Below are 18,766 nucleotides of genomic sequence, written 5' to 3' on the forward strand. Positions count from 1 at the left end.
TGATCATCACCACATGGATCATCATTTTTGAGAAGGGACTGAAGAAATGTTCAGTATATTCAACATTTGTTAAATGTACATATAGGCCTGGAGCCCAGCAAAGGTCTAGGCTGGAGAGAGTAACTTAGTGGTAGTTCAATTTAGTAAAATCCATGGCAGTGGAAGCAGTTGCCCAGGGAAGGTAAGAAGAGGACTCAGGATACACTTCTAGTGAACTGCTATTTGTGATAATATCAAAGCAAGAGAAGCCAGTGGTGTGGACAAAGGACTGATGAGAGATGGAGAAGAAGCAGCAGAGTGTGGGAGAGCAACCTCGAATATTACAGAAAGGCTGGGGAGGATGGGAATGAAGAGACCACTTCATACAGAGGTCATCGTTGACCTTTGCCAAGGCCTTTTCATTGAGTGATGGGAACAGACCTTACACAGAGGTGTGTTTAAGAATAAGGAGGAGGGCTTCCCTGGTGGCGCAGTGGTTAACCCTGCACTTCCAATGCAGTGGGGGCAGGTTCGAACCATGGTTGGGGAACTAAGATCCCACATGCTGCGCGGCTTGGCAAAAAAATAAAAAAATAAGGAGGATACAAGCATGGCATACCTATGTAAATTAATTTTCAAGAAGCTTGACAATGAAGAGGCAAAGGACAGAGAGGTGAAGTTGAGTGTATTTCTGAGGAATCTGAATATATCTATTGGGTTAGGGAATGATAATGAAAGTTCAAAAATATAAGAAAGAGAATGCTTGATGGAACTATTTTCCTAGGGTTCGGGGTTAGACAGGATGGGATCAGGTGATCAGATGGTTGGCTTAACTTTGAAGAGAGGGACAGCTTTTTCTTGACACTGGAAGGAAGTGAGGATGAGGGTGGATTTAGCTTGCAGAGTGAGCCAGTAAAGTGAGGCAGGGTGCTGTGATGGCTGGTTTGCTCTGAAGGGAAGGTCAGATCACCTGCTAGGTAAGCAGAGTGGGAATTTGGTAGAAAGCTGTGGAAAAGTGATGAAGGATTCCAGGAGCTGTTGAGCAGAATGAGAGAGGAAGCTGGCCAAGACCCCTAAAAGGTTGTAGAGTGAAATTAAGGGCCCAAGTAAGAATGGAAGCCACAGGCTCGTAAGGTACCAGTCTGCACAGTCATGTTGACACAGCCTCACTCGGCAGTCGGGTGGGATCTCCAGATTGAAGTAGGGATGGGGGCTTGATGGGAGGACAAGAGAGCCAGGTAACTGAGGTGCTGGTGAGACAGAAGTTTGTGAGGAGTCCAGGCTGGGGAAAGGGGGAGGAAATGTGATCAGAAGGAAGCTAAGGACTCACAGGTAGTGGAGGAAGCAAAGGCATCGAGGTTTTGAGGAAGTAGAAGGGTAGATTTCTATCTGTCAGGGAATGAGAATAAAGGAAGCAATGGCCACTGTGCACCAAGAGTGGGATTCGGAACTTAAGACCTATAGTGGTCGAAGAGTTTCCAATGATAAACTCCAAGGTGAGGCCACAGGGTTATATAGGAGGTGGCGGTCGCTGGAGCTGAGGACGCTGAGGTATCTGGACAGCACCTCCACAGAAGACTGAAGTCCCACAGGGAGGCCTATGGGTTTAGCTGGAGAAGATTGTGAGCCAGGTGCCCAAGGGCTGTGGGGAGGCTTCCTAAACAAGGACAAGTAACAGTTCTCGAATGTCAATGAACAGTTACAAGTTTACAGACAAACTACAAAAGGGCAGCTCTCCGATGTACTGGGAGAAAACCATCATAGTCAAAATGCCTAGGTTCTGGCCAGCAGTATGTGCCTCGGAGTAGAAGTTGCTTCAAGTAGGGAGAGAAAGAAGACAGAAGATGAAAGTGTTGGATGGCAACACTACCTATAAAAGCTGTGTGTGAGACTTGCTTGTGAAGTGTGTGGGCTGGCATGGTCAGGAGGGCTTCATGGAGATGGTGGCAGCAAACAAGGCCCTGAAAGATAGAATGACCCGGTAGCAACTCCCAGCTGGAACACTGTGCCAGAGAAGTCTCAGAGATGGGAGTGAGCCTGGCAAAGTATCTAGCTAAAGGGTTAATACAAGACTTTTTTTTTTCCAGTGGTTAAAAAGAAATCTTTATTTTACAAAATTAAAAACATAAATAGGGCTTCCCTGGTGGCGCAGTGGTTGAGAGTCCGCCTGCCGATGCAGGGGACGCGGGTTCGTGCCCCGGTCTGGGAGGATCCCACATGCCGCGGAGCGGTTGGGCCCGTGAGCCATGGCCGTTGGGCCTGCGCGTCCGGAGCCTGTGCTCCGCAACGGGAGAGGCCACAACAGTGAGAGGCCCGCATACAGCAAAAAAAAAAAAAAAAAAAAAAAACATAAATAATATTTACAAGCATCTTAAATACCAACTTATAATACTTGACATTTTGGAATCATTTTAAATTGAGTTTTCCATAAGCTTTTAATACGCAAGACTATTCAACCACTTCAGTGAGTTACCAGTTTTCATTTCCACTATTCCAAAGGAGTTTTTGGTTTTTTGAAATTGTCCATACTGTAGTCATTCAAAAAAAAATACAGTGTACTTTTTAAATGACTAGTTAAAAAAAAAAAAAAACCACAGTCCTGAGCTTCCTACCCCAGTTGTAGGATATTACTCCAAGAGAACCCTATAACCCAAATTCCTTACTGTCCTGTTTACATGTAACCACTATAACTTTTTAAAGACTCACATTTCTGGTACTCACCATAATTCATCTCCCTAACTTCTCCTCAGTTTGCTGAAAAGGAAAGGCAGGGAAAACAGAGAAGAGAGGCAGGAGAGTACAGACGACCATCTGAAATCACATTACTGAAAATGTAACAGACTTATGATCCAAAAACCTGCTCTTAGTAATTTCCTTTGGGATCAAATCCAAGGTATTTTATGAAATGAAAACTTAAAATGATTTCAAATGAAGCACATGTGACAGCAAATCTCAGTGGCACAATGGAACACAGACTTAAAGGAAGTGGTTAAGTTAATACCCATTCTGGAGTTCCTTGTGAGTAAAGGGTAGACAGATTCAGTAGAATTTTGTTTTTAAGGAAAGTTTTCATTATCTGGTCTTCGTATTTCAGCATTGAGTAATTCATTTCCACGGAATAATACATAAAGACCAACAAAGTGTGAGGAAAGCAAATGTCCTCGAGAAGGGTCAAAATAAACGAAAAGAAAGGAAGGAAAGGAAAGGCTCAACATCTATAACCCACTTCACAAGACCACCACTTGGTTCCCTTGAAGCCCTCAGCTCAGCTGAGAATCGCAGCAAGAAGTCTTCATCCTCAGAGATTAGCAACAAATTTAAAAGAAAAAGAATGACACGGGTAAGAGTTATATACATTTTACTAGTTTGTTTCTGACTTGTCCTGGACTTTAGAAGGGTCAAAGGAGCCATGGATGCTGGTGGCAGGAGGCAACTGGAGAAGAGAGGCTTAGGGATGAGGAATAAGGAAGACGGGTTTACAAATTCAGAGCAAACTCCCTTCTTCTGGATCTAAAAGACATCTTTTGTCTTCAGTAAAACAAAAGTCTTTCTGTCAACGCAGATGGTAGGTACAGTTTGCTCAAAGAAGCGTCTTCTCTTGGGGAGGAAGATAAGTATACAGAGTCAGCACATTAAGCACCACTCTGGGACCAGGCCCACCCTGCAGAGCCTCGCCGCCATCACTGCTGCATGTTGTTGATGATCACCAGGATGCTCATCTTCTCCTGGGCAGAGTCCACATCCTCATTCTGCTTCTGGGCCACTCCCGTGCCTAGGCCATAGAGCCGCCCACAGTACTTGGCATCATCAATACTGTCCTCAAAAAACAACTCTTTCATCCTGAAGAATGCCATTCCCATTAGCAGTGAGTCTGAGCCTGCCTGGTGCTGCCTTCCAATTCTCTGCAAATCCAACTGATCAGCAACTTCCTGAAGACCTCCCTTAAGATTTTTGCAACTTTTCATCAGGTATTTCACATCATAAATGGATGGGAAGAAAAGGTTCAGGATGTGAAAGAATTCATGTTCCTCTTCTGGCAAACGAGAATCCGTAAGTAACTTTACCATGTAGCCAAAATCATAGCCACTGTGAAATGAAAGCCATTTGACATTGTCACAGAGAACCGCCCCTGATGTCATAAGCAGTTCTGCAAAGTGCAATGTGTCAATCCCTTCCTCTTCATGCTTCTGAAACTGCAGTCCTGAGTTAGCAAGGAGATCTATGGAATCCTGGGAATACATGTCCTCTGTAAGGTTGAATTTGAAGTTGAACTGCCAAGTGTTGATTCCAGAAGGATATTCTCCCTTCTCATTCGTGAATGTAAGGCCCAGCTGGATAATTTTTAAAAGGTCAACATTGCACCGTAAAAGCTGATACTGGTAATCTATGGAACTACGAAATTCACCAATGGGTCGCACCACAACACCTGGAAATTCTGTGTCCATGGCAATATAACTGTAACTGAGCATGATTTCTCGGATCTTCCTCATCTCTTCTTCTAGACTGCTGGCCCAGACTTCACAGATGACCTGGCTGTTCTCCACAAGTGCCGCAGGCATCCTGAAGAAACTTGAAGTTGCTTTCAGCTGACTATGTTAGAGGGCAAGTCAATGGTTGATCTGATCTCTCTCGTGCCTCAGTTTTCCCTTCTTGTAAAATGGGTCGTCTAATGGTGGTACACACCTTGGAGGACTGCCTGACCGGCAGGGCCCGCGAAGCGCGGGCAGACGGGCTGGCGGACAGACTACCCGGTAGCGGTGTGACCCGGTGTTCTCCGCCCGCTGCCCCGGATCAGCTCCTCTAATACAAGATTTTTAAAAATTGTATAAGAAATGTTTGTGGAGGGACTTCCCTGGTGGTCGAGTGGTGTTAAGACTCCACACTCCCAATGCAGGGGGCCCTGGTTCGATCCCTGGTCAGGGAACTAGGTCCTGCATGCCGCAACTAAGACCCGGCACAGCCAAATAAATAAGTAAATAAATAAATTTTTTTAAAAAAAGGAGTTTGTGGAGAAAATGCAAGCTCTGGGGAGGAAGGAAAGAGAAAGAAAAGATCCATTCTTGAAGAGATTTACAGTGATTCTCATGCTTATGGTTTTCTTAAGGAAATTTAGATTTTGGCTACAGGAACTACAGTGTTGTGAAAATGATCCAGGTTTGGCATCTGAAAACCTGGGTTTGAGTTTGGCTTCACCACTCTGAATTAGCAAGTCTGAGTACTCTGTGACTTGGGGACCATGACAGTCTCTTAGATCTTCAATTTCATCCTACATGATGTAAGAATTAAGACAGCTCCACGCTGGGAATACTCTCTGTGCAATTTACCCAATAATCTAACTTCGGTTTTTTCATGTGCTAAATGGAGATACCTCTTACCTCACAGGAATAGAGCTCAGGACGATGTCTAGTACCTAGTTAAGTGCTGAATAATGTTGGTATTTTATCAGTTTTTAATCATACCAGAGAGATAGACTCCATGCAGTTACTAAACCTGCCTGGCCAGGACACCAGGATGCTTCTGGAGGCCCCAGACTGGGAAGAGACTCATCCCTGGGTGGGCTGGAGGGATTCAGACCTTGAAGGAAGGAATTCTGGCTGCACCAGGATTCGTTTGCTCTGAAGGGAACTATGAAATAAAATAAAATCTCCTGCTCTATTTTATCAGAGGTAATCATTTAAGGCAACTCCTTTGGCTTGGGAAGGAATGAGCTCTGCAGCTCTTGTGGATTAAAGGTCGGGGGGTTGCCTCTTGGATGAGATGCATGGACAGCAATTTCAAATGTAAACCTCTTTCTGCTCCCAGAGTAAGAAAACCACTCATAGGCTTTAGATTGGAGTGATTTCAGGGGAGCATAAAGTTGGGAAGTTAGCCCCCAAGACTATGAGATGATTGGTTTTGAGATACAGCAACACCATGGCATACTAGAAAATTAGTCTTCTCGGCTTCCTTCGATCACAGGAGTGTTGTCATCCCTGCTTCTGTACTAAATGGATTGGAAAATTTTCCCCATTAAGATTTTATAGCAGTGGATGAGGGGAAGCTGTTCCTCTGAAAGGAATGCTTCTATTGCTTTGGATGCGAAGAGAGGAAGGTTTTCTTTTAACAAAACCCCAGCCTTACTGCTTAAGACTCTTTACCCCGCATTTCCTGACCACTCTTCATAGAGTGCTCCAATTTGGCAGCAGGAAAATGGGCACTGGAAATAGCCAGATCTGAAGACCCGACTTCCTAATTCAAAGACAAGAGAGGGTCTACTTAGTGAAAAACCCAACCCAAACCTGACTCTGATACCACCTGTCAGTGACAGGCTGCCCCCTGCATCTTTCCAAGTTATCTTCAGTTTGACTCAATTAAGAGTCCTTCCTTAAGCATCTATCGATTTAGCCTCCTCTAGAAGCAAGCACCGAGCTCAGCTCCGTGGACAGAGGAGTGCAACGCTGTGCTCCTGGAACTCACAGCCCGGTAGGGAGGCAGAGAGGGATCAAATAATCACTACAGGGCGTGCGTGCACAGACGCTAACCAGTGCTACAGAGGAGCCACTCCTTTTTACGACCCAGCCGTGACACGTGAACATTTGTCAGTACCTACACCACATCCCCCTTTGACCAACAGCTGCCTAGAAACGAGGTCCACAAACCAAAACAAGGTCTACACTCCTCCCCACTCTCTCCCCCTGCTCCCAAATCCCAGCTCTCTGAATGAACAATCCCTATTGTTGTGGCAGAAGAAAGACAGTGCTGATGAGGTTTCCACCCACATCTCTTCCCGCTCTCCAGTCCCCATCCTCCGACAACACCCACCCCAGTTTCTTTTAGGTTATTTTGATTTCCAAGGGCAGGTGAACATAGAGAAGCTCTTACTTACTTCTCAGCATTAGCTGCTGTCACTGTTTCTGTTTTAATGACCTCTTTCTCTTCTTGCTGTGTCCGTTACCACGGGATGCTCTTAAAGCAAAGGTCCTGTGGTTCTCTAGCTGGGAGAGGGCATTTGTCAATAGCGTTCAGGAATGTCAAAAGGGTGACCCAGATTTGCAACACCAGAGGGAAAACTCATTCATTGTTGAGTGTCCTATGTAATCAAATATAGTGTACTCTTTTTTAAATTAATTAATTAGGTTTTGGCTGCGTTGGGTCTTCGTTGCTGCACATGGGCTTTCTCTAGTTGCAGCGAGCAGGGGCTTCTCTTAATTGTGGTGCACGGGCTTCTCATTGCAGTGGCTTCTCCTGTTGCAGAGCACAGGCTCTAGGTGCACGGGCTCAGTAGTTGTGGTGCGCGGGCTTAGTTGCTCCACGGCATGTGAGATCTTCCCGTACCAGGGCTCAAACCCATGTCCCCTGCATTGGCAGGTGGATTCTTAACCACTGCACCACCAGGGAAGGCCTAGCGTATTCTTGATGTGGGAAACGGGTGTGTAGAAAGGTTAATTTCCTGGAAATATTTATCATTGCTGAGGGGGACTCACTACTTAAGGACCTCAAAGCCAAGCAAATATATCTGTCCCAAGTCCTCAAATTAGAAACTTATTTCTTAAATGCCCACCTATTCATTTCCAACCAAGGAAAGCACTGCATTGATTGTTCTTCAGAAAAATCAATCAACTCTATGACAGGAAAAAAGGTATCCAAATATAAATAGGCTTGAGTTGTTTCTGTTATCTTTCTTCAAAGCTTTAGTACTATCCCCAAATTGTTTTCAGTTCCTTCTGAAGACTTGTAGGTAACATACAAAGACACTGTGGGACAGGTAGATGGGCCATAGACTTCCAGAGCTGTAAGTGAAATTAGAGATCATCTAGTCCTATCCCCTCATTTTACAGGTGAGAAATGGAGGCAAAAGGAAAAGGGATGGTTTGACCAACAATAAGTGGCAGAGAAGACACTAGAACCCAGCTCTTTGACTCTCAGATAGGTGGTGTGCTTCACTGTCCCTCGTGAAGATGTAATTATAGCAACTGGGATAGAGCAGGCTCTCTAGTAGCTTTTTTTTTTTTTTTACACGTAGATATTCTTTATTTTCTTTTAATTTTTATTTTACATTGGAGTATAGTTGACTTAATTAAACCTAAAAACTTTTGCACAGCAAAGGAAACCATAAACAAGACAAAAAGACAACCCTCAGAATGGGAGAAAATATTTGCAAATGAAACAACAGGATTAACCTCCAAAATATACAAGCAACTCATGGAGCTCAATATCAAAAAAACCCAAACAATCCAGTTAAAAAATGGGTTGGAAGACCTAAACAGACATTTCTCCAAGGAAGACATACAGATGGCCAAGAGGCACATGAAAAGATGCTCAACATCACTAATTATTAGAGAAATGCAAATCAAAACTACAATGAGGTATCACCTCACACTGGTCAGAATGGCCATTATCAAAAAATCTAGAAACATTAAATGCTGGAGGGGGTGTGGAGAAGAGGGAAGCTTCTTGCACTGTTGGTGGGAATGTAAATTGATACAGCCACTACGGAGAACAGTATGGAGGTTCCTTAAAAAACTACAAATAGAACTACCATATGACCCAGCAATCCCACTACTGGGCATATACCCTGAGAAAACCGTAACTCAAAAAGAGACATGTACCCCAGTGTTCACTGCAGCCCTATTTACAATAGCCAGGACGTGGAAGCAACCTAAATGTCCATTGACAGATGAATGGATAAAGAAGATGTGGCACATATATATATAATGGAATATTACTCAGCCATAAAAAGAAACGAAATTGAGTTATTTGTAGTGAGGTGGGTGGACTTAAAGTCTGTCCTACAGAATGAAGTAAGTCAGAAAGAGATAAACAAATACCATATGCTAACGCATATATATGGAATCTAAAACAAAAATGGTACTGATGAACCTAGTTGCAGGGTAGGAATAAAGAGGTAGGCATAGAGAATGGACTTGAGGATATGGGGTGGGAGGGGGAAGCTGGGGCGAAGTGAGAGTAGCATGGACATGTATACACGACCGAATGTAAAACAGCTGGCTGGTGGGAAGCAGCCGCATAGCACAGGGAGATCAGCTCCGTGCTCTGCAATGACCTAGAGGGGTGGGATAGGGAGGATGGGACGGAGGCTCAAGAGGGAGGGGATGTGGAGACACGTGTATGCATATGGCTGATTCTTTGTTGTGCAACAGAAACTAACACAGTATTGTGAAGCAATTATACTCCAATAAAGATTAAAAAAAAAAATCCACCTGCCAATGCAGGGGACACGGGTTTGAGCCCTGGTCCGCGAAGATCGCACATGCTGCAGAGCAACTAAGCCCATGCACCACAACTACTGAACCCCGCATGCCTAGAGCCCGTGCTCTGCAACGAGAAGCCCACGCACCACAACAAAGAGTAGCCGCTGCTTGCCGCAACTACAGAAAGCGCGCACGCAGCAACGAAGACCCAACGCAGCCAAAAATAAATAATAAATATAATAATAAATAAATAAATAAATAAATAAATAAACCTATTAAAAAGAAATGGACTAAAAAAAATCAACAGGGTGTGCAGCTCCACTAAAAAAATAACCTCAGACATTACTGAGTAATGAAGTTTATACAAAGTTATTCTAGGTGACTAACATTGTTTGTTAAATAAATACTTTAGCAGGTCTCTGGAAACATTAATCCAGAGTGTAAAAAGCATGCACCACAGTTAAACCAAAGTCTATTTCCTTTTGTTTGATTTTGTTAGGTTTTTCAAGGTCTGTCCCAACACCCTAAAACCCACACATTCCGTTATCTCCCAAAGGGGAGAGAAAGCAAAACAGCTGGAAATTTAGGAATGGCACAGTCTGACCCCAGTCAGCTCGTAGGTGCACTACTCAACCTGAGCCTGAGTGAATGGTATGGTCACCAAAGCCCTGAGCAGAGCAGATGCTATAGAAATGTATGTAAAACCAGTGTGCCAGGAAAAGTGGAACTATAAAGCTAATTTGAGCACTTTTTCTTTGTAATTTAGTTTGGTTAAAAGATTTGGAGCATTTATCTATTAGAGGAAACAGTTAAGAGCTTCTATGCATAGGCAGTCCTTCTTCACTGAATAACTGGAGATGCTACCTGCCTGTGACATCTTCAGCATCTGATGAACACCCTGATAGATTTGTCAGGGGTGACATTTGGGAATGCTGCCGCCGCAGCAGTTGAACGACAAAGAGGGGTGCATACGTATATATGTATGTGTGCATATGTAGATGTCCATTCCAAATGAAGTCTCCACCATGGCTGAGCAGTCAACAGATGGCCTTGCAGTCATTCTTAGGTGAACACAAATCTGGTTCAGGAGACAAGTGGTTATCAGATAAGTGTTAACCAATCACCATCCCTCCCTTTATCTTTCAGGCAGGTGTTAAGAGTACATCTGGTTGTCAGGAATCCTACTGCATCTTTCTGTCCTCCAGCATACACGGGAATTTTCTGAATCCAAAGGAATATATAGGCTTGTTGGACTCTCAACAGTCAGATGTAGAGCAGTTGTTTCCAACTTTCTCCTGCTGCCACACTATTAGAATGAACCACCATCTCCATCAGCCGTGCATCCCACACACATATTCTCAGACGGGGCCTAAGGTACACCCATCCCATCCAGTCCAAAAGGTCATACGTGGAGTGCTGCAGAGGAGCAGGTGAAGTATAAGAAAGCACGTCCCAGAGATCTGTCTCCCAGCCAACACCCAGCACCACCCACCAGTTTCCCTCGCACCCCTTTCCTTGTTCGCTTTTCTTCAGCAAAACAAACTGCTATCTTCCCATATCTCCTGTTATCTTCATGCTTCAAGACTAAACTCTATTTTGGGTTCAAGTCTTCTTACCTCCATCCACTTATAACAGCTGCTCAGATGTCAGTGGCAAATCGTTTTTTTATACTCATACTTTTAAAATCTTTGGGGTTGGTCAGGGCTCCACTGCCACCTATTCCTGTTTCTCATCTTTTGGAATTTTTTTTGTAAAACGCTGCCAGTTTTGCCATTGTCATGTCAAGGTAATCATGCAGCCATAACACAAATCCTAACTATAAGGGCAATACATCAAAAAAATTTAACTAGAGGCCAGCCTGCTGTTCAGACGGGGTCCTGGGCTGACACCACAGTCGAGGGTCAGGTCCAGAAGGTCAAGTTGCCACTTGAGTGTGTCGTAGGACTGACTCAGACCACCAAACTCCCAGGGAGCTGATGTATCACCTCACTCGTGAGGCTCCAATGCTCATACGTGTTATCAAGGTCCTCCTTTTTTAGTTATAAAACTATTTTTATTTTTTAGTGTCTTTTTTTTTTGTCTGCATTGGGTCTTCGTTACTGTGCGTGGGCTTTCTCTAGTTGAGTCCAGTGGGGGTTACTCTTTGTTGTGGTGCCCAGGCTTCTCATTGCGGTGGCTTCTCTTGTTGTGGAGCACGGGCTCTAGGCACTCGGGCTTCAGTAGTTGTGGCACGTGGGCTCAGTAGTTGCAGCTCATGGGCTGTAGAGCACAGGCTCAGTAGTTGTGGTGCACGGGATTAGTTGCTCCGCAGCATGTAGGATCTTCACAGACCACGGTGCAAACCTGTATCCCCTGCATCAGCAGGCGGATTCTTAACCCCTGCGCCACCAGGGAAGTCCCTATTTTTATTTTTAAAAGAGGGGTTTTATTTGGTGAGCAGGGAATTCCAGCAAAGGAAATTAAGAGGGTCTTGCAAACTATGTCACTTAGGCTGCAAAATGCCTGATGAACTACACTTAGTACTTGAAACAGCACCTGTCTTCACAGTAGTCACACTTTTTATCTTCTAGTTTTCCAACTCACTTAGGTAAAATTGCTTAAACAATGAAAATTATTAGTATCTAATTCTCCTCCAGATTCTATGGGGACCATTATCTTTTGTTTACCACAATGTTCTTAAGACAGATTACAATAAAATCATTTGACGAAAATACTGTCTGAAAATATGTTGATTCAGGAGGCTGACAGAAGTTAAAGCTTTCTTTCTGAACTTAAACCTCAAATAGGTAACTTTAAAAAAATGGATGAATACATTTCTAAATATAAAATGGGGATGATTCAATCTTAAAACTCAAACAGAATACTGAAAACATTAATAGAAAAAAGTTCAATGCATCCTACACAGAATGAAAATGCTCAATCCTTTCCTATGGATACTTAAAACTAGTGATCCCACTTTTCATTAATATTTGCTAAAATCTATGTAGCAGCCTCTAGATCTAGTTATTTGTTCAGGACCAAAGTGAAGCCAAAGCCACAAAAAAATAGAGATTAAACTAAACTGTGAGTAGCTGTTTAAAAAAAAGACTACATACACATAAATAGGATTACACACTTTAATCTGATTGACATGGAGGAAGTAGGGAGGACATGAAAGAAATTTAGTTTCGGCTCTGCTTTACACATAACCAAAGGCTCCTTTCTAAAAAGTAAACCTGAGGTTTCAAAAACCATATTTTATCAGAATACTTCAGGAAGGCATACTATGTGTAATCCAGGAAATACATTATTTGCAGAATAGGAAAATCATCACAGGCAATAAAAGATTAAAACAAAAGAAAGCACCAGGGCTTTGAGCAGGTCTAAGGTGAGTATATCTGCAGAAACAATGTAAATGTTCTTGACTGGCTGCTATGGAAACATGCTAATGAGGACTGGTCCACATCTTATCATTTTTTAAAACACGTTTCTTTGGAAAAATGGCAATAGTGGCCCAGAGTGAAGCCATCCTTTAGACACCCAGCTTATTGGCCTGGGTGAGAACAACTTTGAGAACTGGCATAAAAGCAGAGGTCTCACTGAAGTTGCTGGTGCTAACTATGTGGGTATGGATGGTCAATCCTTCTGAGTAGTTTCGGGTCTCAATGCTCCTTGCGATGTTGTGTAAACCACTGATGATTGTTGGTGAAAGCTGAAATAAAGGTGGAATTGAGAGAGAGAATTAAATTAAGGAAGAATTTTCCATGAGACCCTCTATAAACATTAAACCCTGATATTTAAGAGGAGCTTGAAATAAACATTATTAAAAAAATGTATGAACTGGTGAGCATTTCTAGAAAGCTTCTCGGACCAACCAACACTTAAGTTATAAAATGGAACCATGACAAAATGATTTATGTAAGGAATTATTTACGAATTATACATGTATGATAAGCCAGGTATTTCCTTACAGAAAAGCCAGATTTCCTTCCCCAAGTTGAAATGTTAATGTCTCTCTCCACTTAAGAGTTTTAATTCTTATTATTTTATTTTAGATAACTTAAATATTTTAAATAACTAAATTATTTTAGATACTGTCTCACACCTTTTACAATTTTTCCTATGTACATGAAGGAGTTTAAAGATTCTTAATCATGACATCTCGAAGTAGGGGCCCAATTTACTCTAAAACCTTGTGGACAATAGAAACCTTGCACTTCTGGTCCACTGCCACTAGGAGGGCAACAGTCCTCATCATGCACTCAATTTGCCAGTTCTTAACTGCTTTTTTTTTTTTTTTTTTTTTTTTTTTGCTGTACGCGGGCCTCTCACTGCTGTGGCCTCTCCCGTTGCGGAGCACAGGCTCCGGACACACAGGCTCCGCGGCCATGGCTCGCGGGCCCAGCCGCTCCGCGGCATGTGGGATCTTCCGGGATAGGGGCACGAACCCGTGTCCCCTGCATCGGCAGGCGGACTCTCAACCACTGCGCCACCAGGGAAGCCCTTAACTGCTTTTCATAATCCTGTCATCTCTTAAAATCATAAGACCTCTGGTTTTTTTTTCCCCCCACGTCATTACTTGGCATACACGTCCATACTTCTCAGAGAAGACTTTATTTTGGATCACTCCATGGGCCACGCCACTTCCACTGTTATATCAACTTTCTCTGGTTTGGTTCTCATGAGATAAATGGTTATTTTCAGCTGATGGCATTGATATGGGGAATGGGGAAGAGAAATGCTAAAATGCAAAAATGTGAAAGGTCCCAATTCTTTTTTTCTCTCCTAGTGCTTTCATTAATAAAACAAAACAATTCTAGAAAGGAATGGAGAGGTTGGGAGGGACAAGAGAACAGAACACACAGGGCATTTACTCCTCACTGCCGACCATCTTCATAGTTATACACATTGATCTGCTCAATTTGTGGCTGCCTTTGGCTTTGCCTTTGTGTAATAGCTATTCTAAAAGAAAAGGTTCAGAGTCTTAGACTATGAGAGAGATTACAGATTTGGTCTCTGGAAAACAGAGTATCTGCCCACTCTCTGATTTCTTAATTCAAGGGACATATAAAAATGAATAGAAGGCCAGTTACTGGAGGACCAGTACAGGCCAGTTTGTATATCTGCCCTTTGTTATAAAAAAGGTTAAAAATTCTCTCTCCCTCTTAATCTCTCTCTCTCTCTCTCTCTCACACACACACACACACACACACACACACACACACACTGCCCTATCCCCTTATCCCCAGTGAGTGAAATGTAAGATTTAGACAGAGAAAAGCCTATTCTATGAACTGTCACGATCATTTTGCCCCCAAGCGTACTATATATTACATGCAAGTGCTGATGAGACACTTATTTTACTAGTAACCAGGAATAAATGATTATCATAAATCCTTCTTTTCCCCACAAACTTACTGTCTGTTCCCTAAGTTTATCATACAGAAACTCCAAACGTTTGCTGGCATCATCTAGCTTCCTCTTGGTTTGCTGCAGGAGAGAAAAAACAGGTATGTTATGTATGAACAATAACTTTTATCCCAAGAACGTGCCTTATCTCATTTCACTAAACCTTACAGTCATGATGTTGGACAGCTTCATTTTATAAAGAAATGGAGATGGCTAAGACCGAGGAACTTGAACAGAGATCAGTAATCTATTAAGGCAGGGAGGGCAAGAAAGTGAGACCCTTCCTCCTAGTGTGCAAAATGGAGCACTGGCTGGATTTCATGGGGACTGCAACTCACTTGAGGTGTGTGAGTGTCCATCTACACTATATCCACAAGCAAGAGGAAGGGCCATCTGGAGGCAGCAATGGGTCAGTGTACTACAGAAAAGAAGGTCTAACAGTTACTGTAAATTAAATAAAATGAACATTATGGGAGCTAGAAGGCAAACATATACAGGTGAACTGTGGAATCTCAAAAGTACTACTTATACACTCAGTCACATTTGGTACATTTAATCCTGTCTTATTCTGGGCCTTTAAAACACCAAAAAAAGGAGAAAATTATCTTTTGGTGACTTAAGATTATTAAGAGGGAAGTGTTAAAAGGAGTTCTTAAATTAAGGAGTCCTCCTACCCTCATCCTAGTACTGTAAGTATAGTGAGAGAAAACTATCCTAAAAGTAAAGGTTTAAAATTATACTGTGATTAACTTAATATTTACATTATGCAACAGCCTTAAAAGTGACACTGCTTTTCAATATTTATTGAGGGACTACTACGTGCCATGCTGGGACAGTGTTGTGTCTCATGATCTCATATTCTATTGGGTGGGAAAAAGATACTAAATAAACAATATACTGTATGTCAGGTGGTGATGAGTGCCATGAAGAAAAGTTAACAGGGTAAGGGCATCAGCAGTGTTGGCAGTATGACGTGGTAAGAAAGTCCTGATGGCTAACGGGACATCTGAGCAGACACCAGGAACAAGTGAGCAAGAGCTATGCAGTGCTATGGGGAAGAGTTCCAGGCAGAAGGAGCCACAGGTACAAAGTCTCTGATGCTGACACATTCTTGGTATGTTTGAGGAGGGAATGTCAGTGTGTCAGAAGAGGAGTGCAGAAGAGGTGAAGCCATCGAGGATAACCTTACAAACTAAGTTGTGCTGCAAAATTACTTTGTGCTGTTTGGACATAACTGAAGTGGAAATAAGAATAAAGTCATACTATACAAATGATTTCAAGTATTGATTAAAATGGACTTTTGTGGAGGGTTCAAAGTTAGTCCCACCTAGCTACCAGCAGGAGTCCTGGGCAGTATTTGAACTTCCTCCCCAACTAGTGACAGGAACAGTTTGTCTTTCTCTTCTGCCCAGGAGTCCTGGGTAACCAGAAGGAAGGTGATACGGTGACCTAGAGGAGGTGAAGCTCAACAAAAATTTATTAAGCTAGGCCATGTACGAGGTGTCCTCCCAACCTCTGTTTACATTCACTCATGCCTGAAGGAAGACTGGAGTTTCCCCACATTTTTATTAGGCTTCCTCCATTTTGTATGATGAGGACCTCTTTGCCTAGGAGACACTGTACACTCACCTGTTTAACAGCTTCACCTGTTCTCTGTTCCTAGCTTCGTCTTTCCATCACTCCCAGAATGCCAGGCACTAAGGTTTATGTTAACTTTCCCCTGCCTCTGCTTTCCTGACACTTTCAGTACAGGGAATTGCTTTCCAAAAGACTAGCAGAAGGCTGCACATATTAATACTCAATGTTTGATGAAACAACAAATTCCAGAAGCTGTTTTTCAAGCAGACAACTAGCCAGTGACTAAATAAACATATTCAATGTTTACTGGCATAAAGTGAAATTTCACCTAAAACAAAACTGGCTTTGTGGAATTTTTGTTGTTGCCAATACAGTCATCCTCTAATAAACTGAGTAAAATCAGTTACTTTGACTATGAATATGACTCCAATATCTAAAGCACTTAGCTATTTTTAAGGTCTTTGCAAAGTTAAAGACTGTCTACTTTTAAAAGCTTTGATGTAAGCTCAGAAAGAAACCCCAGATCTGAGTTTCACCATTCTGTTGTATTTTTGTGCTATGCGTAAGGTTTGCCGACGAGACTCAGTGCAGCATAGTGGTTGAAAGCATGAATTCTGGAGCCAGACTAGGTTCGAATGCTGGCTCTGCCTTAATTATTACGTAACTGCTTTTTGCCTTAATTTCCTCCTCTGTAAATAAATATGACAAACCTACCTACCATGAGGTTGTTTTAAGGATTAAAGTTATATGTAAAAAGCAGTTGAATGTGTTTTTATATGTACAGCAAACTATATATAAGTGCTAGCTTTACTATTTTTGCATAAACTTTCAAAATACATCTTGTAAGACTTTAAGCAATCATTATAGAAGCGCTCCAAAAGGGATTCTTTTTTTTTTTTTTTTGCAATACGCAGGCCTCTCACTGTTGTGGCCTCTCCTGTTGTGGAGCACAGGCTCTGGACACGCGGGCCCAGCGGCCATGGCTCACGGGCCTGGTCGCTCCGCGGCACGCGGGATCCCCCCGGACCGGGGCACGAACCGTGTTCCCTGCATCGGCAGGTGGACTCCCAACCACTGCACCACCAGGGAAGCCCAAGGGATTCTTTTAATTAAGCAAAATAAAAAATACATACAGGATCTGTGGCTGAAGAGAGGCAGCGCTGAATAAGATCCTCAAATGTGGTCTTTAGAATGAGGTGTTCATCTGGAATAGGTTTCTTGGTAATTTTTTCTGTTGGCAAAGACTGCACATGCTGGAATAAATAATACCATAAAATGACCAGAAATGACCAGAAGCTACCTATACACAAAGCCCTAAATCTGTGATAAAGAGAAACCAACGAACTTGTAGATAGGCTATTCAAAATCAAATGAAAAATTAACATGTGAAATCACTTGGGATAAGCAAACATAAAAATCAGATATTCAGTAGAAGAAAACAGGTACTCTTTCTACAGCTTCTATTTTCAAAAATAGGATTGGATATAAAGTATTTGATTAATTATGGAACATATGTTCATCACTATTTTATTATAACTGATGGGAAGGAGACCTGTGCCAGTAGGAAATAAAAAGAACAAGGCATTTACAAAGTTGGCTGGTTGGAGTGGCTGCTTGCTTTGCTTGTTGGCTCATTTTTGTTTATCCTGACATTCTTCTATCTTTTGGTTTACTCTTGGAGGGTGTTAACTGGGCTATTATCAAACTGCAAGATTAAACCAAAGGTTAGGATAGAAGAGTCCATGATCTTACTGAATGTACAGATGGGAAAACAAAGAAGGAATGTGTAAGTGTTTAAAGTTTTGACTGATTAGTTCATTCATAGAAAACATTAAGCAATTATGTATTAGGCATTGGCTAGGTATTGGTGAGCCAATACGGAAATGATCTCATCCCTCAGGGAGTTTACAGGCTGATGGGAGAGAGAGAAAATTTTAAAATGTCGTAAGTGTATGTAAAATAGTAACTGTGGTTAAGTTAACATCACTGGAACCAAGAGACAATATAATTGAGATTTAACTGAGCGGAAGGCTCTTTAAGGAAGTTATATCAGAAGGATAAGTAGGAATTAACCAGTTAAATGGGGAAGGAAATGCATTCCAGACAGAAGAACATGTACACAGGAAGGATCATGATACAAGGGACTGAAAGGAGGTCACTGTAGCTGGAGCAGAGAGAGAGAGCAAGGAGGAGTATGAGCTGAGAGATTCCAGACAATGTGAAATATTTTGGTCTTTATCCTGAGAACAATGGGAAGCTGTAACGTTTTAAGCAATGAGGAGATAAGACCAGATAAGAGATGGGTCAAAGTAGATGCTGGCAGACCAGCTAGAGGCTCCTGCACTGCTTAAGACTGGAGATGAAGGTAGCATGGACTAGAATGGAAATGTAGAGAAGGGATTTGAGAGAGATTTTGAAGTAATATCGGCAAGATTTGGGGATAGCTCTGAAAAACAGGTTAAAGGAAGAAGAATATAAAGATGATGCCCAGGTTTTGGGCTGGATTAAATAGGAAGGATTATGGTGCCATTAATTGAAACAGGACACACCAAAAGACGACTAGGTTTGGGAGGAAGACTATGAATTAGATTCTGATATGTTAAGTGTGAGGTGCCTCAGAGACATCCAAG

General features: G+C 42.4%; 2 protein-coding genes across 20 annotated transcripts in view; both read right to left on the reverse strand.

Moving 5' to 3' along the window:
- Positions 1 to 3,276: 3,276 nt before the first annotated feature.
- Positions 3,277 to 4,773, reverse strand: LOC308621971 (CCR4-NOT transcription complex subunit 8-like). Its single transcript, XM_081242922.1, has one exon. The coding sequence runs from the start codon at positions 4,536 to 4,538 to the stop codon at positions 3,660 to 3,662; it is 879 nt and encodes a 292-aa protein (XP_081099048.1). The 5' UTR covers positions 4,539 to 4,773; the 3' UTR covers positions 3,277 to 3,659.
- A 7,499-nt stretch (positions 4,774 to 12,272) lies between these two features.
- The window catches only part of SEC31A (SEC31 homolog A, COPII coat complex component), a 67,559-nt gene continuing 61,065 nt past the window's right edge, over positions 12,273 to 18,766 (reverse strand). For all 19 annotated transcript variants that reach the window (XM_081241700.1, XM_081241697.1, XM_081241696.1 and 16 more), the window contains 3 exons: positions 17,270 to 17,389; positions 14,568 to 14,639; positions 12,273 to 12,861 (listed from right to left, as the gene is read on the reverse strand). In XM_081241700.1, the coding sequence (XP_081097826.1) occupies positions 12,682 to 12,861; positions 14,568 to 14,639; positions 17,270 to 17,389 (372 nt within the window). In that variant the 3' untranslated portion in view covers positions 12,273 to 12,681. The remainder of the gene's footprint in view (positions 12,862 to 14,567; positions 14,640 to 17,269; positions 17,390 to 18,766) is intronic.

The sequence above is a fragment of the Mesoplodon bidens genome, assembly GCF_964165515.1.
Source record: "Mesoplodon bidens genome assembly, chromosome: 1".
Classification (NCBI taxonomy): Eukaryota; Metazoa; Chordata; class Mammalia; order Artiodactyla; family Ziphiidae; genus Mesoplodon; species Mesoplodon bidens.